Source organism: Desmodus rotundus, chromosome 8 (genome assembly GCF_022682495.2).
Source record: "Desmodus rotundus isolate HL8 chromosome 8, HLdesRot8A.1, whole genome shotgun sequence".
Lineage (NCBI taxonomy): Eukaryota > Metazoa > Chordata > Mammalia > Chiroptera > Phyllostomidae > Desmodus > Desmodus rotundus.
The window spans coordinates 31,495,628-31,519,886 of NC_071394.1; the positions used below are offsets into that span (position 1 = coordinate 31,495,628).

The window sequence follows — 24,259 nt, forward strand, 5'->3', positions numbered from 1 at the left end:
TGGTACAAATGGAGGTTTGGCAAGGTATATTGAAAGCCTTAAAATCGTGTATGTCTTATGGCTTTGTACAACTTAGGTATTTATTATAAAGAAATAATTTAGTTGTAAGGGTAAAAAATTAAAACAGTAAAGAAACAAACTAATTGGAAGTAAACTAAGGTAAGTAAATGGCTGGAGTCTACATGTTGTATAAACTTAATGTTTCATTGGACTAAGATATTAACAGTTCAAAAAAGCATCATTATTATATATTCCAACAAGAAAAGCATGCTACCAGTTGTAAGAAGTCACTAACTGTGAAAAGCACCTTATTTCAGAGAATCTGCAGTGTAAAATAGTATGTCTCAGAATTAATAAAAAACGATAATTGCTGAACAAATATTTATGGAGCATTTCCTATGGACCAGGAACTGTAAAAACAATGGTCTATGCAAGTATTTTATAACATGGAAAATGTTTATGTTACATTATTTACCCAACACATATATTAAACACCTAAAGTTGGCCAAATGCTAAATACTAGACATTTGAAATGCAATAAGCTAAACCGAAGCTTCATAGTTTGAGATCCTTTTTTTGTTACAAAAAACAAAGAACCAAATAAAATATTAAATATATTTGCATATTTATGCCAAGAAAAAACTTGGAAGGTATACATGAGACTTTTTTAAGTGATTTTTTATTTTTCAATCACAGTTGACATACAATGGTATATTCGTTTCAGGTGTACATGCTAGTGATTGGACATTTATGTGACTTACAAAGTGAAACCCCCTATGAATCTAGTACCATCTGACCTAATACATAGTTATTACAGTATTATTGACTATATTCCCTATTCTGTACTTTATATAACCATGGCTATTTTGCAACTACCAATTTGTACTTCTTAATACCTTCCCTTTTTTTACCCAGCGCCTAAATCCCCTCCCATTTGGCAACCCTCAAGATGTTCTCTGTATCTGAGACTGTTTCTGTTTCTGTTTTGGTTGTGTGTTTAGTTTGTGTTTTAGATCCCACATGTAAGTGAAATCCTATGGTGTTTGTCTTTCCCTCTCTGAATTATTTCACTGAACACTATACCACCTAAGTTCATCCATGTTGTTGCAGATGACATCTCATTCTTTTGTTTTTTTAAAGATTTTATTTAATTTTTTAGAGAGAGGGGAAGGGAGGGAGAAATAGGGGGAAAGAAACATTGTTCTGGTGCCTCTTGCATGACCCCAACTGGGTACCTAGCTCACAACCCAGGCATGTGCCCTGACCCGGAATTGAACCAGCGACCCTTTGGTTTGCAGGCCAGCGCTCAACCCACTTAGCCACACCAGCCAGGGCTCATTCTTTTTTATGGCTGAGTCATAGTCCATTGTATATATGTACCACTTCTTTATTTATTCATCTATTGATGGACACTTAGGTTGCTTCCATATCTTGGCCAATTTACATTCCACCCAGTAAAGAACACTACTACTTGGCCATAGGGATGCACATGTCTTTTTGATTTAGTGTTTTGGGTTCCTTTGGATAAATATCCAGAAGTAGAATTGCTGGTCCTTCTTTGTCTCTTGTTGTAGCCTTTGTTTTAAAGTCTATTTTGACTGGAATTAAGTTCTGTTACTCCAGCTTTTTTTTTTTTTTTTCATTTCCATTTTTATGAAATATCTTTTCCATCACTTTCAGTCTGTGTGTGTCTTTTGATCTGAAGTGGGTCTCCGGTAGACAGCATACATATGGGTCTTGTTTTGTCATCCATTCTGCTATCCCGTGTCTTTTGATTGGAGCATTTAACTGTTTACATTTAAAGTGATTATTAATCAGTACACAGTTATAGTCATTTTGTTATTTATATATAGGAGTTCATATATATATAAACGAACTCCTGTAGCTTTTTCTTGTCTGGGAAGCTCTTTATCTGCCCTTTAATTCTAAGTGATAGCTTTGCAGGGTAGAGTAATCTTGGTTGTAGGTTCTTGCTTGTTATTATTTTGAATATTTCTTGCCAATCCCTGCTGGCCTGCAAAGGTCCTATTGAGAAATCAGCTAACAGTCTCATGGGAGCTCCCTTGTAGATAACTAACTGCTCTTTTTCTTGCTGCTCTCTTTGTCTTTAACCTTCGGCATTTTAATTCTGATGTGTCTTAGTATGGGCCTCTTTTAGTTCATCTTGCTTGGGACTCTCTCTGTGCTTCCTGGCCTTGTGTGTTTCTTTCCTTTATCAGGTTAGGAAAGTTTTTCATTATTATTCCTTCAAATAGTTTTTCAGTTCCTTGCTTGCTCTCTCTCCTCCTTTTGGTACCCCCATTATGTGAATGTTTGTATGCTTGATGTTGTTCCAGAGGCCCCTTAACACAGCTTTATCTTTTTGGATTCTTTTTCCTTTGATGCTTTGATTGGGTGTTTTCTGCTTCCTTGTCTTCCAAATTGCTGATTTGATCCTGTGCTTCATCTAATCTACTGTTGATTTCCATATTGTGTTCTTCATTTCAGTTATTGTATTTTTTATTTCTGTTGTTTTATGTTCTCTACATTTTTTTTGTTCAAAAATGTCATTTATTTATTAATGTGAGAGAGATGAGAGAGAGAAACATCGGTTGGTTGCCTCTTGTACGTGCCCTGACTGCGGACTGAACCTGAAACCTAGGCATGTGTCCTCCCCAGGCATCTAACTGGCAACGTTTTGCTTTGCAGAATGATGCCCACTGAGCCGCACTGTTTGGGGCTCTATCTCCGTTTTTATGTTTCTTATCTCTTTGTTGAGATTTTCACTAAGTTCATCTACTCTTCCCTAAATTCATTGAGCATCCTTATAACCAGTGTTCTGAACTCTGCATCTGGTAGATTGCTTGTCTCCATTTTATTTAGTGCTTTTTCTGGAGTTTTGTTTATGTTCTTTCATTTGGGACATGTTTCTTTGCCTTCTCATTTTGGCAGCCTCCCTGTGTTTGTTTCTGTGTATTAGGTAGAGCTGTTTTGTTTCCCATTCTTTGTAGAGTGGTTTTATTATGTACTAGGTGTTTATGGGGCCCAGTGGCACAGTCTCCTTGGTCACCTGAATCGCATGTTCCATTTGTGTCCCTTCTGTGGGGTGTGAGTGCCCTCCTGTTGTATTTGAGTCGTGATTGCTGTTGTTACATCAGTGGGAGGGATTGACCCTCGTTGTTAGGACCAGCCTTGACTGCAGTGGAGGAGCTATGGTGCAGGGGCTAATTCTACAGAGCAGGGTTTGCTTTAGTGGGCTCTGGTGCCTGCACACTCTGCCTTTTGTGTGTGTTTGTGGAGGTAGTTGGGTGGTGCTCTGGTGTAGTCTGAGCTGGCCACTGAGTGTGTTGAGAGGTGCGGGTCACGGATAGCTGCTACCCGTGTCCTGTCCAGGGCCACCTGTACTGGTATGAGCTACAAACTGATCTACAGATGGTTACCACTTATGCCAGGGATGGAGGTGCCTCAGAAGGGCTAAGCTGTGAACTGATACTGGCCGCCACTAGTGCTCGTCTTGGAGGGTGCTGCTTAGCAAAAGGTACAGGGCACACCTGAGACCAGATGCTCTTTGCGGTTTCTGAACCTTTGAGAGATTGTTAGGAAAGCCTGCAGCATCAGCCAAGCAAGACAGGCCATTTGTTTGGCACTTGGAGAGGCTTGGGTGGAGTCAGGCAGGGTAGTTGATGGAAATTTAGCCTAGCTGATGGAAACTTAGATATGGCTCCTGCTTGTGCCTGCAGGGGGAAGGCTCAACAAAGAAACAATGGCCTCTGCCAGCACTTCTGTCTGGGAGAAAGCTGCCCCAGCCAGCTGTCGCCCTGGAGCCAGCCATTCAGTTCCTCCCCACAGATGCCTGGTGCCTTGGAGCTGCTGCTCCAACACTGGAACTCAGAGCGAGTGACTCAGAGTGAGTCTGTGAGTTGGCCCTTTAAGAGGAATGCCTGGGAATTCAGCAGCTGTTCAAATCACTGAGCCCCAATCTCCATGTGTTTTCAAAGCCAGAAGTTACAGGGACTTATCTTCCTGGCGCTGGAACCCTGAGCTGGGGAGCTTGGTGTTGGGCTGGGACTGTTTGCTCCCCAGGGGAGACCTCTGCAGCTGAGATATCCCTCCCAATTGTTGACCACCACATGTGGTGTGGAAGCAGCCTGTTCTTTGTCCCCACCCCTCCTACAAGTCTCAATATGGTTTCTTCTGTACATCTGTAGTTATAGGATTTCTGTTCAGCTAGATGTCAGGCAGTTCTTAATGATGGTTGTTCTTAGTTTAGCTGTAATTTTGATGTGGTCATGGGAGCATTCGGTGCTGTGTCTACCTGCCCCGCCGTCTTGACTGGAACTCCTCCACACTTACATGCTTAGTGGTAAGAGCAGGGGCTGTATACGAAGATCTTGTAGATGTCTCTGGGTCTGCTCTCAGTCCCAGACACCTGCCATCTCCAAGAGAACGAGCGCCCTCACCCTTCCCTGGCTCCCACCAGAGTACCTAGCGCCGAGCTGATATATATATAAGTCTTGACAACAGTAGTTGTTTCTGGTTGATTAAAGCTGATTTTCATTTTCTTAATGTTTGTCTAGTTGTTTTTAATGACTTTTCTTCCCTGAACCTATTTCTTTTGTTACAAAAATTGAAAATAGTTTTAAAATATAAGGGAAATTTTCTTATTTATAAACAAATATATACATATGGGATTTATTTTATTTATTTTAAAATATTTCACTTATTTATTTTTATACTCACCTGAGGATATCCTTATCGATTTTCCAGAAAGGGAAAGGGAAGGGAGAGAAACAATGATGTGAGAGAGAAACATGGATCAGTTGCCTCTTGCAACCTAGGTATGTGCCCTGACCGGGAATTGAAACTGCGATCCCTCGATTTATGGGATGATGCTCCAACCAACTGAGCCATACTGGCCAGGGCCATTTGGGATTTATTTTAAGCTTCATTGTTAAGTTCTGTATACTCTAAAGATTCTATATAGAGAATTTGAACATATATTTTATTCACACTGAATTTTGATTTTATAACTGTACTATTATTTAATGAATAATGTGTAATGATTTTGAAGGAATCTGCAGTACTTTGTTCCAATAATTTCCTGTAGGCTTAATCTTAGGTTCAATAACTTGTCAAAAAATTAGCTTACGAGAATTTGCAGTATAGTTCTTTGCTTCGATTTTGAGACTATGTACTATTATATAGCATTCACATAAAAGCTTATTTTCAGAATAACTTAGTTTGTAGATTATTGACTTCTAATGGTTCTCTCTGGTGCCAAATAGCCAAAAAAACACAAAAATTTAGGAGACTGTGACTCCACTTAATTAAATGATTATGCCGAACTTTTAAAGAGATGATAGTTGATTTTCCTTTCCCAGACTTGTATTTCATTTATTCTGTTAAATAAAAATTCTGAAGACAAGTAACTAGTTTATCATTATACAACATTTAATGTTCATTTTAACTGCAATTATTTTTGTCTTTAGTACTTTAAGTCTGCTTTTTTTTTTTTATAGGAAGAAAAGGAGTTAGGAGAGAAAAGAGCAGCTGAACTTATTTGCCTCACTGCACCCTTTTTCCTTAGAAGAACCCAGGAAGTCATAAATAAGTATCTTCCACCTAAAGTTGAGAATGTAGTCTTTTGCCGACCAGGGGCACTACAGATCGAGCTTTATCAAAGGCTGGTAAATTCTCAGGCTGTCAGGTTCTGTCTTCAAGGGTCATTGGAAAACAGTCCTCATCTAATATGTATAGGAGCTCTTAAAAAACTGTGCAACCACCCCTGCCTTTTGTTCAGCTCTGTAAAGGTAAGTAGTAGGTGAGACTCTGTCAGGGTGTGAGCTGCGGGTTCTGTGTCATGTGACTCTAAGAGGGCAGATTGGGCTAATCCCTGGGGTTGCACTGTGGGTCTTCTCACAGATCGGCGTCTCTTTAGTGTGGTTCTGCAGTAGAGCAGATCCAGCCTCCTATTTGTGGTTCAGAGCATGTCCACATTCATAGAGCTGCACTAGGGATGGAGCGGGTGTGAGGCTCTGCCTTCCAGGGCATGTGGCCCATGCCCTTTGGTACCTTGTCTAGTACTTTGTCATGGTCTCCCTTCCTATTTTATATTAAAAAGCCAGTCAGTTTTGTTTGTTTGGTGCAACAAATAAAAAATTTACCATTAAAAATAACTTATTTTGTTCTTCATTATGAAAACAATACATAAGTTTTGTATGAAATTTATGAAATTCAGAAAATCACAAAGAAGAAAATAAATGATACACTGGTTAGAATGTTAATTGCTATAACTGGAAGATAGTTTGGTAATATGTATCAAAAGCCTTATACTTTGGTACATTTTGTGTCCTGGCGTACCACTTTTTGGAGTTTGTTATAAAGAAAGAAAGCTCTTCAGACAAAGAAACCCCATTTTTGTATTAATAATAATAATCTTAGCTAACACTTATTTAGCACTTATTATATATAAAACATGAAGTTTTCTAGAATTATTTTTTATAACATTTTATTTATTCTTTATAAAGTAAAATTTATTCTTTATGTATTTAGTACTATTATTACCATTCCCAATTTTTTGATGAGGAAAAAAGGACTCAAAGATATGTGCATATAATCATTTTCTAAAATCTATTTTTCCACTCAATAAATTATGAACATTTTCCCAAATTAGATATTAGATACCTTCTACAGGTATGATTTTTAATGGCTACATAGTTGAGCTGACCATTTGGATATTTAATGAACATAAGGCAGTTTGAAGTGTGTTGAGAGTTTTCTGTTTTGGAGTTGGAACTGAGTACCAGTCCACACTGAACTACTTACTATTTCTTTAACCATAGTTAAGTTACGTCTGTGAGCCTTAGCTTCTTCTCTTCCTCCCTTCCTTCCTTCTTTTCTTTCTAAGAGAGAGGGGAAGGGAGGGAGAAAGAAAGGAGAGAAAAATCAATCAGTTGCCTCTCACATGCCCCCAACTGGGGACCTGGCCTGCAACCCAGGCATGTGCCCTCACTGGGAATCGGACCGGGAACCTTTTTGTTCATAGGCCAGCACTCAGCCCAATGAGCCACAGCACCAGGGCAGCCTTAACTTTCTTAACCGGAAAGCACAGACAATAATAACTTCCTGCTAATGTTGTTGGGCAGTTTGATGAAATAATATGGAAAGTTGCACAGTAACTATCAATTGTCTGTTATCTCCAACTTGTCCTTAACAATTTTTATTTTTATATTTTTTTCTTTAAACAGTAAAATCATAATTTGCAAACAAAAGGAAACTCGTGGGTGCCATATGATGCTTGAGGTCATTAATTACATACTTAGAAAATGCAATGTTGTACCAGAATTCTCTAAGTTTATCCTACAGTGGGTTATATTTACATAGTTTATCATAGAAGTCAGCTTCTGTAACTCTGCAGTAGACAGAGTCATAACTATTTATTAAGCAACTTTTTAAGACACAGATTCTATATACAGTGATAAACATTAAAACCTTTGAGCATGATGCCCAGCAAAAATAGAAGCTAAAAATGCTTCCTTAAAAGGAAGACCTTATGCTGGTCTAGAATGTATCAGTTAACTAATAACAGGCATAGGATACTTAATAGGATACTACAAATAAGGACCAACATAAAATAGCTGAAATGAGTTTTCCACATATGTAAGTAACAGTGACAAATTTGGTAATGTGGGGGAGAGTGAGGAGACCTGCCAGCCCCAGAAATTTAACCTAGACAGTAATGTGGTCATTAATAAACGTAACCTCTAGTTACATGTTCACACGCCAGCTAGACACATTCAGAGTGGGAATTTCAGAGGTGCTGATAATCACTTTGGAATAAAATTATTCTAAAAACTACTGGTGAAATAAAACAATATTGTTGTTAGTAAGAATAAATTTGTTAACTTATTGGCAGAATTGTTCCTTCTTGCAGAAGAAATTGATGAGATTGAGTAAACTACTGTGCTTGTTTGGGGTATCAGCTGGGCAGTGCTGTGTGAAGCCCGTAAATCAGGAGAGAAAAGGGAAGAAGAGCGAAAGAGAGGGTCAGTGACGAGAGGTCTCAGGGTTTGGAGAGGATGGATTGTGCAGCACTGTTTGCATCTGTTTTCGTCTCCTTTATTTCTCTGTTTCTTCCCCCCCCCCCCCCCCCCCCCGCCCCCGTTACATCCAGACAATGACACTGCACTTGGAGGTGAAGGAGACTGCACTCGAACTGCTCTGTAATTAACTCAATAGGATGCATGTTCTGTTTTTTAAAACATGACCAAATTGTAAACTATAAAGATTTATGTAATTGATAGCTTGGTCTTTTCAGGTAGCTAGTAATATTTATCATTTTTTCCCCATAATTTTAGCATTTTCCACTTCCAATTGAAAAAACAAACATGAACCCATGTTAATCATTTCTTTGAATAGGAGAAAGATTGTAGCTCAACTTGGGATGAAAATGAGGAGAGGAGTCTGTATGAAGGCTTGATAAATGTGTTCCCTGCTGATTACAACCCTCTCACGTTTACTGAGGAGGAGTCGGGAAAACTACAGGTGCTGACAAAGCTCTTAGCGGTTATTCGTGAACTTCGTCCTGCTGAAAAGTAAGTGGTCAGTTTAATAAACTGGCGTAGAGGATGCCCTCATACCTCTCCCTGCCTTTTTTTAAAAGAAGAAAACATTAAAAATAAGTTTTCTTTGGGGGCACAGTCAGCCTCCAGTATTTGTTAAACTTATTAACAATGTGTCTGTTTTTATTTAAGAAAAAACTTAATGTAAATACTGATATTTAAAAAAACCCTAGAGATGTCTTTTTTATGTAATACCTAGCTGGTACCTTAATCTTTTTGAGAATCCTTTTACTCTCCCCTAAATGTTGATACTCTTTAGGGTTGTTGGTTTAGCCTCCTTCTCACTTGAAATACCCTGCCTAGGCTATCTCTATCCCCATAATTTTAATTATCATTCATATAGTGTTGATTACAAATCTGTCTCTCTGGTCCAACCCTCTCTTCTAGTTTCCGTATCCTTCTCTCTGTTTAGTGCAGGGTTCCCCCAACCCGCCACCGCCCCCCACCCCACACTTGCTAGGAACCTGGCCCCAAGCAAAAAGCAAAGCTTATATGAGCTCTGCTTCCTGTTCCCCCCATACCTCCCCACTCCAGTCTCCCAGGAAACCGGTCTGTGGTGCCAAAAAGGTTGGGGACTGCTGCAGTTTAATGGACATCTAAAGGCATCCTGATGTCCTACCCCACTTTAAGTTTCCTGTGTCCCAAAGCAGCTTCATCATTTTGACACTGCAAGCCTGATCTGTTTACGTTACCCTTGGCTGATGAGTGGTACGTAATGCAAACAAGAAACTTGTCATTCTTGATTCACTTTTCTCCCTCACTTCCTCCACATTGTCAGTCACTAAGTTCTACTGATTTTATTTCTTAATCTCAGGCACCCATTTCCTTATGGTATCAACATTTTTGTTTTGATTCTTTTAATTACGGGTTTGGGTTATGATGATCTCTTACAAACTTTATTTCCCTCTTTCTTTCAACCCCATTACATATCAACATTGTCCTAAATCATATTCTAAAATAGAAATGTGACATGTCACTCCCTTTTTATATTCAAAGACTCCCAGTTGTCTTCCAGAAATTTCTGAATGCTTTAGCAAATTGGACGAGATTCTTGATGACCTGACTAATGCCTCCTTTTCCAACCTCATCTCTCTCCATTCCTTCACACTTACTCTGTGGCCCAGTCATACGGAACTACCTGCAGAACCCAGATTTGCCTCCGCTCATACCTGTTGTGATTTCCTGTCCCAGCATTGCCTCTACTTCTCATTCTTCTGGCCAGCCTTTTCTCATCATGAATATTCATCTCAGATGCTTTCTACGAAGTCCCTGGCCTCAGTTCAAGTTAGCTGTCCCTCTCCTGAACTCTGCAGCGTCTCATGCCTCCTTCTAATGGAGCTCTTCTCACATATTTAATCGTGGGTTCTCTTATAAGTCATTACCTGTAGTGCAGGGACTGGGTCTTCATTATCGTTAGGTCAGAGGCATTCAACCCGTGTCTGTGAATTAAGGCAAAAATACATAGAAAGACTACAAAATGGTGATTATGTTGGATTGTTAAGGAGTCTTAACCTCTTTGGAAGGTTTTTAGTATCATTTGACTTGTGAAGATTTTTAGATTTATTTTCATAACAATGAAGTGACTAGAACAAAGAAACATTCTGTGAAATGTTTAATATAGTTTAATTAAAATCTTTTATTAGTTGGTATTTGATATGTAGAGGAGAACATGTATGATTATATGCAGATTGTGCCCTGTTTGAATTTAGGAGTGTGAACTTTTGTTTACTGTATCCTTTTTATTCTTTTCCGAGTGAGGGATAGCTGGTTGTTATTGGGCAAAACATAATGAGTGAACAGAGTTTTAGCTGAAGTGAGAGGAGATAAGCTTTGAACACAGATGAATTTATCCTTGCTGGTGTCGGGGCAGAGTGACAAAAACGCTGTGCAGGTCCCCACTGTTCAGAATGTGCCTTTCTCTTGATTGGGCATTTGCTTGGTTGCTGTAGATCTTTGATTTCCGGAGCTCCTATAAAGTTATTTTCATGAGTTTCCAGGAGTTTATTTGATGTTTCCATGGGAGAATGAGGACCTGGAGTGTCTTAGTCCAGTGACATCTTGCTGATGTCACTCATTTCATTGATTTTGACATTATTTAATGACTGTGTCTTGTAATTCATGACAGTTGAGTGCTTTTATGTCCTCCTTCCACCTTCCATCCTTCTAGGCCAGTCACATAACCTCTGGTTAAATTAATATTTAATACTTATGATATTACAATTAAGTTGTTTACTGCTAAGACAAATAGCTTACGTGATTACATGTCTTTTGTTGAACAACTTTTCCTTTCCTGGAGCTATGATTACCTTTTTGTAAAAAAAAAAAAAAAAAATTAATCCTCACCTGAGGATATGTTGATGAATGAGAGAGAGGGAAAGAAACATTGATCGATTACCTTCTGTACACACCTAGACTGGGGATCAAACCCACTCCCAGGTATGTGCCCTGACCTGGAATTGAACCTGAAAACTTTTGGTGTTTGGGATAATGCTATGGGATAATGTTCCAACCAACTGAGCCACCTGGCCAGTGCATAACTGATTGCCTTTTTACCTCTCCTCCCCATTTATTTCATTCGTTGTATTACAAAGTCTTCCTATACCTTTCAGTACCTTTTGGTGCATTTGTCCTATCAATCTCTATTTCCTTTATTTTTTCTTTGTCTTTTCTGTTAGAGTCCTCTGCCCTCCTGCTACCCTTTTGAACTGGTTGTTCACTAATCTTGTCACAGAGCTGCCATCCTGGAACTTTGCTTAACCATCGCCTATAAATTCCTCTCTCTTCTCTTCTGTTGGATCTCTGTTTCCTGTGTGCCACATTTTTGCTGGAGTGCATCCTATAGTAGCTTCCTAAGAAAGAGAAGATGGGAGGTAAGTCTTTTGATGTCTTTCCTGTCTGATACTGTTTTTATTCTATGCTAGTACTTGACTGACAGCTAACCTGTTTATAAGATTCTAGATTGAAATAGTAGTCTCTTAGAATTTTGAAGATTGCTTTATATGTATTCCAGCTTTCAGAGTTGTATTTGAGAAGTCTGATGCCTTTCTGGTTTCTGTTCTTGGCATGTAACTTGTGTTTTCTCCATGCAAGCTCTAGCAGCTCTTCTTCATTCCTCATAGTTTGAATTAAAATCTTGGTGTGCTTTCATATGGATCATTTTTTCATTTATTGAGTTAGGAACTTTTCAGTGAGTTCTTTTCATCTGAATACCCCCAGGTCAGGAAAATGCCTGCCTGCCTGCCTGCCTGTCTCTCCCCGCTCCTTCCCACTCTCTCCCTCTTTCCCTCACCCTTTCACCCTCTCCCTCCGTTTTTCTCTTCCCATTTCTCTCTTTCTCTTTTTCTCAACAGTTTATTTCTTTCGGGGGAGAATTTCTGTCAGCCGGGTTTTGAACCTCATGGATAATTCTTTTATCTTTTCTGTCCTGTTGGTCATTGCATTACGTTTTAATCTATCTCTTGTTATTATCTTCTAAATCTCCAGTGAAAAGTTTATTTTGGCTATCATTTTAAATTTATAAGGTATTTTTCTTATTCCTGATTGATTTTTTTTTTATTGCCTTCCCTTGTGAATGTTACCTCTTATTTGAGGATATTGTTTTCTTTTTCCTCCATTGCTCTGTTTATTCAGGTTTCTTCTTTTTGTTGTTGTTGGTGTTTTGGTTTCTATATTTAATGTTGGAGGCTCACCTCAAATAGCTGGTGATCCTTGGTGCCCATTTGTATTTAAGAGGAAGGCAGTGAAACATTATTGAATGCTCTGAGTAGTGGGTAGGGCTTGTTGACTTGTTACCTAGCTGGGTAATTAGGCAGTGAGTTGGCTTTGTTATTTAGGGACTTCCTGTGGGTCTTTTCTCTTGGGTCGTTTATGTCATCCTAGATACGAACCTTCTAATGACATCTCTCCTGAGTGGGATGTGAGAGGGACGCCTGGCTGTTGGCGTCCTGGGAGCTGGCAGGAGAAGGGGACTGGGATCTTATCATCCAGAATGCATACTTTCATTTTGATTAGTCGTTATGTTTCTGCCGTTAAAGTCCTCTGATCTAAGTTCTTTGATTTACTTTCTCTAGACAAACATTTGAGAAAGAAAGTCAACTGGGGACATGGGGTAGGGCCTGGGTTCTACTTACCAGTGCCCTTGTAAGAGCTCCAGTTTCCTCCTTCTGAGATACCTGAAGAAGATTCTATGGGGTGAATGAACTTGCACTTACTTCTTACTGGAATTTCCTGCTTGGGGCACTTAGGTTTCACCTTCTGTATACTCATAAGTAGGTCACTATTATGTCATTCTCTGTTTTCATATATAAATGTCTCCTATTTTATCCAAGATAGAGTTTGTATTTCTGTTTGTCATTCTGCTATTTTGGGGTGACTTTAGAGAGGTGAAGATGGCAGAAAGGTATTTACTTCACTATTTTAAAACTGGAAGTCTCTTAGATACTGACTGTAAAATTGAATTTGAAGCAGAACCTGTGTTTTAATGTATAAAGTCATTGTTGCATGTCCTGTAAATATCAGTGATAATGTTACTTTGCATCTTCAATTAAAATAATCTAAGATTGTCTTTAAATTGTATATGTCAAGAGTCTTTCTTTTTGATTGGCAGGGTGGTGTTGGTATCCAACTACACAAAAACGCTGAATGTTTTACAAGAAGTATGCAGGCGTCACGGATATGCATATTCAAGACTCGATGGACAAACACCAGTCTCTCAAAGGCAGCGGATTGTTGATGGCTTCAACAGTAAATACTCTTCTGTGTTTATTTTTTTGTTAAGTTCAAAAGCTGGTGGTGTGGGACTTAACCTTATTGGAGGATCTCACTTAGTTCTCTATGACATCGATTGGAATCCAGCCACGGACATCCAGGTAGGGCTGTGTTTTATGCGTTAAATAAACATTATAGAATGCCTCCTGGGGGTATACCTGCTGGGGATACAAAGATGATGATGTCTCGTATGAGAACTGCTGCATTTAAAGCCCTTATTTTGCCAAGGACTCTGCTAAGTGCTTTACATCCTTTCAGTCTTCGCAAGTGTGGATATTGTTAGCCCCATTTTGCAGAGGAAGACCTGAAAGCTTGTTCTAGGTCCTGTAGCAGAGCCAGCAGATTCTAACCCAAACCTGCGTGTCTCTAGGCTCAAGCTTACTGCAGAATTGGGCCTTCAGCATGCTTACAACACACGGGTAAGACAGTAAAGTATTGCTATGATCAATGTTTGAGCAGAGTACGGTAAAGATATAAAATCACCTTATTTAGGGAAATATTTCAGAAGAGCCTTTGGTTTTCTTTAGTGGACAGTCCATCTTTATGTATTCTGAGATTTCTACTTACAGATTTGCACCTGAGTCGGTATCTCTGTTGTAATTACAGTGAAAAGGTACAGAGTAAAATCAGTAAAGGCGCACAGGGCAGAGTCCAGAAGAGACCAGGCACGAGTGTCCGATCTCCCTCCCCTTCTGGAGTTGGATGGACAACACTTAGTTCTCCTGGCATCGATGAGTGACAATACATACGGAGTTTTGTCAAACAGAGACGTTCACTTGCATGTTGGTGGCCAGAGTGTGTGTTGGGTGTCGGTTGTGTAGGCATGGAGTACCCAAGTGACTGACCCTAGTTATTCAGTCTCCAACCCTACCAGAGGTCACCCTGACAGGACATGGCCCAGGGCCCTCACCTAAATCACACTGTTAGTGTAAACTGTCTAGTGTGGCCCAAGGCCCCAGGTAAACAAAGACCCTTTTATCAGGAAGAATATTCCCAGGGTTTAGGTTATCTCCCAGGAGCTGGTTGGAAGGCCAGGCTTTTCTTTGGAGTGTGCCGGGTTTGAATATCAACCCTTTACTGTACAGTATCATTGACCCTGGAACCACAAGGGCCTGCCCAGAGCCTGAACTGATTGCAGGTATCCTAGGGCTTCCTTCGGGAGGAGTCGTGAGCTGGGAATGTCCGTGCTCAGTGGCTCTTTGCGTTCTTACTGTCTAGAGCGGCTGTGTGGGACTTTGATGCGGGTGCGGACAGACCGCCTCCCTTTGCCGACCCCCTGCAGTTACTTCACAGCACCACCGTGGGGGCCGTCCCTTTCTCCTTCTCAGGGAAGAGGTACCAAGTGCAGAATGCTTGGGTATGCCTGGGCTTTGGCTTTGGAAGCTATAAGTAAAACCTAGAATTCCTAATCTTAAATGTATTAATGTGCGTTGCTTATGTGGAAAAGGCTATTCGACCAACAGTACTCTCAGCATTCTCCTTTATTTTCTAAGGCAATGTCTAGGGTGTGGAGAGATGGTCAGAAGCATCCTGTACATATTTACAGACTCCTAACCACAGGTAATAACCCTTCAATGTGACAAAAATTGCATTCTCTTTGAATAATTAAAACAATTTTTTTTTGTTAATCTATACTTCAGTGTTAGGAATTATTGTTTTTTGGGTTTTTTTTTTTTGTTAACTAGTAAGCTAAACATACTGTACCCTTCAAAAATAACAGACATAAATACTGAAGAAAATTCAGTGAATGTTTTCTCTTCAGGTACAATAGAAGAGAAGATCTACCAAAGGCAGATCAGCAAGCAAGGCCTTTCTGGGGCAGTTGTAGACCTAACCAGGACATCGGAACATATTCAGTTTTCAGTAGAGGAACTTAAAGATTTATTCACACTGCATGAAAGTTCCCATTGCGTTACTCACGACCTGCTTGAGTGCGAATGTACGGGAGAACTAGCTCACACAGGTTTGTTGTATTTTAACTCTGTTGTGATGGTAAAGTTCATTTGTCTCTCTTCAGCTGTTGAAAATATTTAAATACAGAATAACTAAAATATGTACCAGTTGTATACATTAGTTTTCTTTTTTCCTGAGGTCATAGGGCAACTGCCTGATCAGGAATTGAGAAATTAATTAGAACCTTATACTCTCAGTTTGCTCCTTATTTTTAAATCAGTTGTGAAAAGCCTAACTTAGAGAAGTCTTTCAAATCCCGGTATAATGGCTTCAGAATTACAACGTTTTTAATCCTTTTTTCTATTTCCCAAAAAGCATACACTTGACAGAATAATTTTAATCTTTGTTCATTTTGTGAAGGCCTTAATCATTCCGGGGTCACACTGTCTGAGGGGGCTAGCATGGGCCACCATACTGGTCAGTACGTCGTGAACTGTCGGTGTTGGTGAAGTGAAGCTAAAATGTCAGTCCTGTAGGATTAACACCATTCACATGGGAACTGGATGACGAGTAGGACTCGAGCGAGCAATGTTCAGGAGTTTGAAATCACTTGATAAATTATATTGACTAGGTTTGGGAAGGTAGACTGTACAAGACTGACACGGAAGAATTTATATTTCATATAAATGATATTTGATTCTCTGTCATATATTTCCTGTTAATAATTTCTGCTTTTATTTTATTTTCCCTGTTTTATTGCATTTACTCTGTTCTTTCTTTTTATTTTTCAAGTTAAATGCTTAGCTTAATTATTTTCAGTCTTTTATGAAATAGGTATTTAAGGCTATAAATTTTCCTCTGAGTCTTATAATTAAAAAAAAAGATTTTATTGATTTTTAGAGAGAGGAAGGGAGGGAAAAAGAGAGGGAGAGAAACATCAATGTGTGGTTGCCTCTGTGCACCCTGCCCTGGGAACCCAGCCTGCAACCCAGGCATGTACCCTGACTGGAATCAAACTGGTGACCCTTTGTTCACAGGCCAGCACTTAGTCCACTGAGCAACACCAGCCAGGGCTGAGTCTTATAATTTTGATATAGTCTTTTTATTATACAGTTCTAAATACTTCATTTTTCCATTATGATGTCTTCTTTGACTCGTGAATTATTTAAAAGTCTCTTTTGAAACATACTTTAGTTCTTGTTATTGAATTCTGGCTACTGCACTATAGTCTGAAATATGGTCTGCATGATACTGATTCTTTGATAACTACAGAGACTTGGTGGTGGCCTGGCATGTGGTCACTTTGTAAATGTTTCTTTCGTGCATGAAAACCATGTGTATTTTCTTAATTACTTAGTTTAGAGTCCTGCCATATTGGTCAAATTTTGTTACCAGATCAATTTTTTCTTATTTTACAGATTTAAAAATTTGCTGTTTTATCTCACAAATTGGTAATATATTTACATGGCTCAGCACTAAAAATATACATTATATATGGTGAAAACTCCTCCCACACTATTCTCACCTGCCTAATTTCTAGCCCTTCTACCCTGTAAGAAACTACTAGTATTAGTTTTTTGTGTACCCTTCTATATATATTTTTATGTACATGCAAGGAACTCCGAATACTTATTCTTGTCCATTTTTACCACAGTAAAGGGCAGCATAGTTTATGTATACATCTGTACCTTTTTCATTTAATATTGTATTTTGAGATCTGACCACATCATTAAAGTTTCCTCATATTTTCCCTGCAGCTATATAATCCTCTGTTGTGTATTTATCTGTCCCCCACAGGTGTACAGTTAGGTTCTTTTCAGTCAGTGTATATCTTTACTTATACATCATTTTCCATATGTTCAAGTACATCTACAAGGGAAAATATCAAGTGTTATTGGGTCAGAGAATATATGCATTTGTAATTTTAATAGATATTGCTAAAATGCCCTTCATTGGGGATTGTATCATTCACATCCCACCAGCAAGGTACTAAAATGGCTATTTTCCCACAGCTTTGCCAGTCTAGTGCATTATCAAATGTTTGGAATTTTGCCACTCTGATAGTAAAATAATGTATAATGGTCTAGTTTTAATTTGCTTTTCTGTTACTGTGAGTGAAGTTGAGCGTATTTTCCTATTTCCTTGATATGAACCATCTGTTTATATCATTTGCCCATTTTTCTACTAATAACCTAATTTACTGTTAGCTATATCTGTTACTGAAAGTAGTGTTAAAATCTTGCAGTATTACAGTAGACATCAAAGTTTTTTGTTATTCTATTAATTTTTGCTTTATATATTTTATATCTTCTTTGTGATGTTTTTCCTTCATGGTCTGTTTATTTTATAATTATGTAGTGATTTCTTTATCCCTGATGAATTGCTTTCATTTGCCTTAAGTTAATATATTACATCAGCTTCTTATAGTATTGGTCTTGTGTATCTTTCCCATAAATATTTCTATGTTATGTTTTAGGTGTCTCTATTATTAAAAGCATAAAGCCGGATTTTTAAAAATCCAGTCTGATCTTCTCTTTTAACAGCAGCATTTAGTCTTTTACATTTACTATAATTATTGACATATTTTGATTCATTTCAACTGTCTTATATTCTTTTTAAAAAAAATTTCTAACAGGGACCTATTAGCGGTTAACTCAATCTTTGATTTTTCAAAATGCATTTGTTTTTTTCTCTTTCAAATGCTGTCTTTGCTAGGTGTACAATTCTAGTTGATAGGATTTTTTTTTTTGTCAATACTTTGAAGGTATTGTACTGTTTGCTGGATTCTCAAAGCAATTTTGTCATCTCTTTTCTTAAAACCTGTTATTTTGAACGTTGATAGGATTTTGATGATATTAAGGGATTTTTTAGGTGTGATTAAATTTAGAGAGCAGTCTCTGTCTTTCACAGATGCAGAGTGAAATATTTACAGGTGAGATGATGGGCGCTATACACTTAATAATGAGGAAATGGGGAAGTGGGATCTAAGCGAAACAGGGTTGGCCTTTAGTTGGTAGTTATTGAAGGTGGGGAATATAAGCCTGTAGGTTCTTTTCTATCTCATCACCTTTTATATTTATTTTAAATATCTCATAATTAAAAGGTTAAAAAGTAAAACCTTCAATAGCTTCCATTGCTTTTAGGCTAAAGACTAAAATAGTTAAAGTGGCGAGTTAGTTCGGGTAGGGTAAGTGCCGTGACTTAAGAAACTCGAAAACCACAGTGTCCTACCGCAACAGACAAATCACAGAGTGGACAGCCTTCTGTAAGGTGATTTAGTGACCCAGGCTTCTTCCATTTGGCCTCTACCATCCCCTTAGATGTCAGAGTCCCCTTCTGGGATCCCTGCATCTGCCAGCAAGCAGGTGAGAGAAGAGAAAAAGTAGAAAACCATGTGGTGGAGGGGACTTTCATAGGCCAGACCTGGAAATGACATAGATTACTTCTATCCACATCCATAGGCTAGACTCAGGGGTTGCATCTGTCTGTAATGGAGGCTGGGAGAGGTGGCTAAGTGCCCTGGGAAAGAGAAATGGATTTAATGAATTACTACTGGCCTCTTCCCTGCATGATTTGATTACAGCGTTTTGCATAATTCAGCCTTTGAAAGTGCACATCGCCTTGCATTACCTAACTTCTTTTCTTGCATTTTCTTTGCCTCTGCTGGCCAGGCTCAAATTGCCTTAGGCTCCTGTCAGTTCCTCAGCTGTGCCCTACCTCCCTTTCCCTCCTTTGCTTTTTTATGTCCCTTTCTGGAGTGCTTTACCTCCCTTCCGCATCTAGTTCTTGCCTTCGCATCTTTTAGATCTTAACAAAACAAGTCAGTTTATCTTGTTATATGTTCTCAGATTCCTGTATCTTATTTGTCCCCTGTATCTAACTTCGTACCTTTAACTCTGTTTATATCAATAATATAGGTCCATAGTTCCTTGTCTTCAATTTTGAAATCTAGAAAGCTGGAAGACTAAAACTTGTTTTATCTTTATATATCTATAACGGACTCATTGGTGGCAGAAACCTTCCCAAAATTGATGTGAATTTATCAGTAATCTTTAACTCATTTTGTAGGACTGTTCATATGACTTGCAGAATGTTAATGGCCTTGCTTATGGAGTGCTGTCCCAGATTGTTCCAATTATATTTTTTTAATTGTATTTTTTCCACTACCATTTATACCCTCTGTACCCTCTTCCACCTCCACTCACTCCCCTCCTGCAAAATTATATTCTGAATTTGGAAATATATCTATCTGGTCCCAAAGGTTTTAGGTAAGGGATTGCAGACCTGTAACATAGCTCTTTGGATGATTATTTGTTCACTGTGTGTATCTCCTACTAGACCATAAGGTCCTTGAAGTCAGGACCGAAATGTAATAAATTGCATAAACTTATTATATCATAAAATAAAAAGTATTGTACACAGTAGAATATTGATTGGCTTAGGGACTCTCTCATTCTTTTACTTATTGCAGGTGATTCACTGGAAAAATTCCCTCTCTCTAGAAATCGTCAGCTTGGTCCACATCACCAGAAGCCTGACTCCCTGAAACCTCTCTCCATGTCACAGCTGAAGCAGTGGAAACATTTTTCTGGAGATCATTTCAATCTTGAAGATCCTTTTCTTGAAAGAATAAGGGAAAATGTATCATTCTTTTTTCAGAATATAACTAATCAAACTGCTGCTGTACAATGACAGATTAACTCATGACACTGCTTTGTCATGAGTTAAAAAATCCCTTTAAAAATTACGACAATTAAATGTAATTTCTGGAAACCAATAGAATTGTTTACATTACCATAATACATTTGTTGCAAAGTATATCATAATTTTGATAACACAGTCGACTGTTGTATGTGTTCTTAAATATTGAAACATTAAATATATCTGTCTTGTAACTGTTTAGTAATAATTCCATAATTAATGCACTTTTATCAAGTAACCCACTAAGGAATTTTCATAAGGAATATGAAAAAAGGTAAAATACCTGTCTTGGGGAATCTAACCTGATTAGGAATATTAGGCAGAGATGTGTCAGATAATTGAAAAACTTGATAAATTTAAACTGTAGCTCAAGGGAGTAAGAGAATCAGCGCCCGGAACTGCAAATGCTGGAGACGGTGGAGGTGACAGTCGCTGCAGGGCGCACTGGGTGCAGAAGGTAGTGGGTTGGCCAGGAGGAGGCGCACGGGGATGGGACACTGCAGAGCACTCGTGCCTCATCTGGGGGCTCAGACTCGTGGGGCACTGGCCTGACGTCTATAAAGCTCTGCCCACCAAGCGTTGTTTGTAAATTGAAAAAAATTTCAACTATCATGTTGAGGGTGTCTGCAGTAATTTTTGACATTACAAAGGGTTTTAATGCACAAAGCAAGCTTTAGAAGACTGAAGTATATGAAGAAAAAGGTGTTATTTAATACCCAATTGTGGCTTCTATAATAAGCGTTTGCTTCTATTTAGGAAAATTTCTTTTAGACTGAATATTGCCTTGAGATGTTGAATAAATGTTATAATATGAAAATTTTTTTTAAGTATAAATTTTGCTTTATATCACATTAAAAAATTACCCATGCTGAAAAGAATGACCGCTTGTACATTCACAGGCTGTCACCTATCACCACTGCCCGTTTTCAGAAGGGAGTTCTCCCTTTCCCACCTTGGGTCACAGCCAACCCACAGCTCCTGGCCTCTGTCCCGCCGGCCTCAGGCCCCCTTCCCCGTGACTCCCTAGTCGACAGTGCAGTGAGCTCTCTTCGTCTCTCTTGGCCTCGGATCACAGTAGGTGTTGGTGAACACTTCCTTCCTGAAACTCTTGCCTTCCTTATTTTAATTAAATTCTTGTGTTGCTGCATAAATATTTATTGAGTACCTGGTACATATTGAACATTGTCCTAGGAATTGTGCATAAAACAGTGAATAAAACAGGCAAAGTCTCTGTCTTCATGGTGCTTCCATTCTAGCTCGCAGAGAATGATGCACATAGGTAATGTGGCACATGGTAGTAAGTTTTATGAAGAAAAATAAGCATAATAAGGCCCATATCAGAGTGGAGATGGTGATTGCTGTGTATTGATATATAGGGTAGATTGATGCAGAGACCTGACAGGTGTGAGGGATTAAGAACCACGACATTCTTTTGAAAACATGTTGCAGGCAGAAGGAACCTCGAGTGCAAAGGCCTTCAGACATGTGAAGCAGTGTTTGATACATTTGAGAAACAGCCAGACGCCATTGTGCGGAGATTAAGAAGAGTGGTAAGAGATGAGGTCCAAAGAGGTGATGGAGGTGGGGGAGGTCAGTTGCCATAGGGCGCTGAAGACTGTTTCCAGGGCTTTAGCTTTTCCTCTGAGGGAGACGGCAAACCACTGGGATTTGAGCTGAGGAAAGACATGATCTGAACTGCTTCTCGAGGAGAACAGATGATGGTGGAACATGGGCAGAAGCAAGGAGATGAGATAGGAGGCTATTGAAAGGCTCTAGTTAAAAGGCCACGGGTATGGAGACCAGGTGCTAGCTCTGAATTGTTAAGGAGTGGTTGGGCTCTGAATGTTCTTGGAGGCAGAGCCAACAAGATTTCTGAATACATTATAGGATATAAGAAAGAAAAAATCAAGAATGACTTCAAGATTTTTGGCCTGAGCTAAGGGAGGAAAGGTATGACCAGTTACTGAGATGGGAAGACTGCGAGAGAAGATGTTTACGGGGGACAGTCAGAAACTCAGTATTGATTATGTTATGTTTGCTATCCTGTTAGAGATCCAGTGGATGTCAAGTAAGCAGTTTGATCTGTGAGTTGAGTTCAGAAGCACTGGTCAAGGTGGAAGATAAATTTGGAATTTATATAGACGGTTATGAGATTGGATGATACTACCTGGATAGTAGTAAGTGTAGGTGGGAAGAGATACAGGAAAAGAGATAAAACAACTAAATACTATGGTGAAAATAGTAATAATGGCTCATCACAGTGTTCGACATGCTAAGTGCTTTTGCATGCATTAGAACCTATGAGACAGAGTGAGTAGTTACTTAGGTGAACTGACTTTTCCTATCTGTTCAATGAAATGTCCAAGGGTAGTTGTGAAACTTAAATGAAATAATATATGGGTAGTGCTGTGGAGAAGTATTATCTTGAGTTCTGGTATGAGAATTTCTCTTGGTTTTTATTTGGAAAAATACCCTATTAAAACTTGGGTGAGCCTCTCAAGACCTTGGGTTTTGGTTGCTGTTAAAGTGTAATAGAAGGGGAAAAATTTGAAAATTTAAAGGCAATCTGAAGCCCTGGCTGGTGTGGCCCAGTGGTTAAGTGCTGGCCTGCGAATCAAAGGGTCACTGGTTCGATTCCCAGTCTAGGGCACATGCCTGGGATGCTGGCCAGGTTCCCAGTAAGGGGTGTGCTAGGGGCAACCACACATTGATGTTTCTCTCCCTTTTTCTCCCTTCACCTCTCTAAACAATTAAATAAATAAAATCTTAAAAAAAAAAAAGGCAATCTGGGAGGGAAAGTTGAGAAGAAAGGAAAATGAGAGTGTAGAGGGAAGCTGGGACTGGGTAGAGAAGAGAATTTCCAGTGATGGGAACGAGAGAATGTTCAAAAAACAATTCTCCATTGAGTTGTTTGCTAAATAGTGTGAGAAGTTGTCCTCCTTTCATCTCTGCCCCACCCTGAACTATTGCCAGAATTTCCGGAAAAGCTGTTTCCTTGAGGGAGTCCATGTGATGTGGGACAGATGCTGTATGTGTGACATGGAGTGCAGAGGGTGAGAAGCAGATGGTAAGCCCTTGGGAATTGAGGAAAGTTGTAAACTTTGACGGGCCAAGGGCTTGTGGTGGGCGTTCATACTCATTTAATCTGACGTTAAAGGGCACTAGATTCACATCTGGGTCTCATATAAAAAGTAGATGCTTCTCTGTGGCAGATGATGAATGTATAAGAATTCCCGTATTTATTCTCCTTCTCTGTGCTTCCCGTTTATAACCCGGGTATGTAGCACTTAATGTATTGTCTGTAACTGTTTACCTCGCTCCCTCTTCTACTAGGCTGACTTCTTTGAGGTCAGGGGTTTTATCTTACTCATGCTAATATCTCAGGACCTTGAGATATTATGGTCCCTGGCACAAAACAGCTACTTTAAGTAAGAATGAATGACGTACTTCACTGCTTTTTCTTCCTTCACTTCCATGATTGGTTTCTTGCTCACAGATCTCAGTTTCAAGGCAGTTACCCAGCCCATTGCTGAGCATGGAGCTGTGTGTGACACTGAAGAGAGAAGAGCCAGCACTTTCCTCTTGCCTTCTGGCCGTGAACAGCCTTCCCTTTTTGCTTCCATGACTTCTATCAATCTGCTGCATGAGCTGACAAAAGCTGTCAGTGTACTGGGTGTTATTTGAGTCACACATACATACTTCATTGTTAATTACACAAATACACCTTTGACACATCACGTGAAAATGTTCTTGCTCTAGGTGACAAGGTAAATATATTTCATTACATTCTCATCAGGAGTGAATCATTCATGGTGGATAAAACCTGAGCAGCTCTGCTCTGCAGACTTCAACTTCCTAGCAGACTGTCCGTTTAACAGGGTGTATGATAAGGGTGTAAGTAAAAGAACTCTGCTCTTGCTGTCATTTTGCCTGAGTGGTGCAGTCATAGCCTATGTCACATTGCCTGGAAAACTTAGTGTTCCTCTGAGTTGGTCCCAAATTAATATGTTGGGTTCTAGAGGGCTTTTTAGACATGCTGTTTTTGTTGTTGAAGGATAGACTTAACAAAGGAATACCATCTTCTCTTACCTTATAAGATACAGGGGTTGTAGTTGTTCAGTTTCCTGTAGTACTAGTTGGCCTGTGTTCTCTGTTTCCAGCCATTAGAAATCTTCCATCCCTAAGATCCTTTGTTCATCTTGTCCACAAAATAAATACCAATTCAGAATACAGCTTTCATGACAGAAGTCTGAAAAAAATCCTTATTGGGAGTTCCAATCAAGAGGATAGAGTAGGTG

The 24,259-nt window shown here is 39.1% G+C and overlaps 1 protein-coding gene across 2 annotated transcripts in view; it reads left to right on the forward strand.

The window, feature by feature from the left end:
* RAD54B (RAD54 homolog B) overlaps positions 1-20,912 on the forward strand; it is a 79,171-nt gene extending 58,259 nt beyond the window's left edge. For both annotated transcript variants that reach the window (XM_024572484.3, XM_024572485.3), the window contains 6 exons: positions 5,499-5,789; positions 8,398-8,573; positions 13,207-13,468; positions 14,861-14,927; positions 15,130-15,330; positions 19,732-20,912. In XM_024572484.3, coding sequence (XP_024428252.2) covers positions 5,499-5,789; positions 8,398-8,573; positions 13,207-13,468; positions 14,861-14,927; positions 15,130-15,330; positions 19,732-19,952 — 1,218 coding nt within the window. In that variant the 3' untranslated portion in view covers positions 19,953-20,912. The remainder of the gene's footprint in view (positions 1-5,498; positions 5,790-8,397; positions 8,574-13,206; positions 13,469-14,860; positions 14,928-15,129; positions 15,331-19,731) is intronic.
* Positions 20,913-24,259: the final 3,347 nt, after the last annotated feature.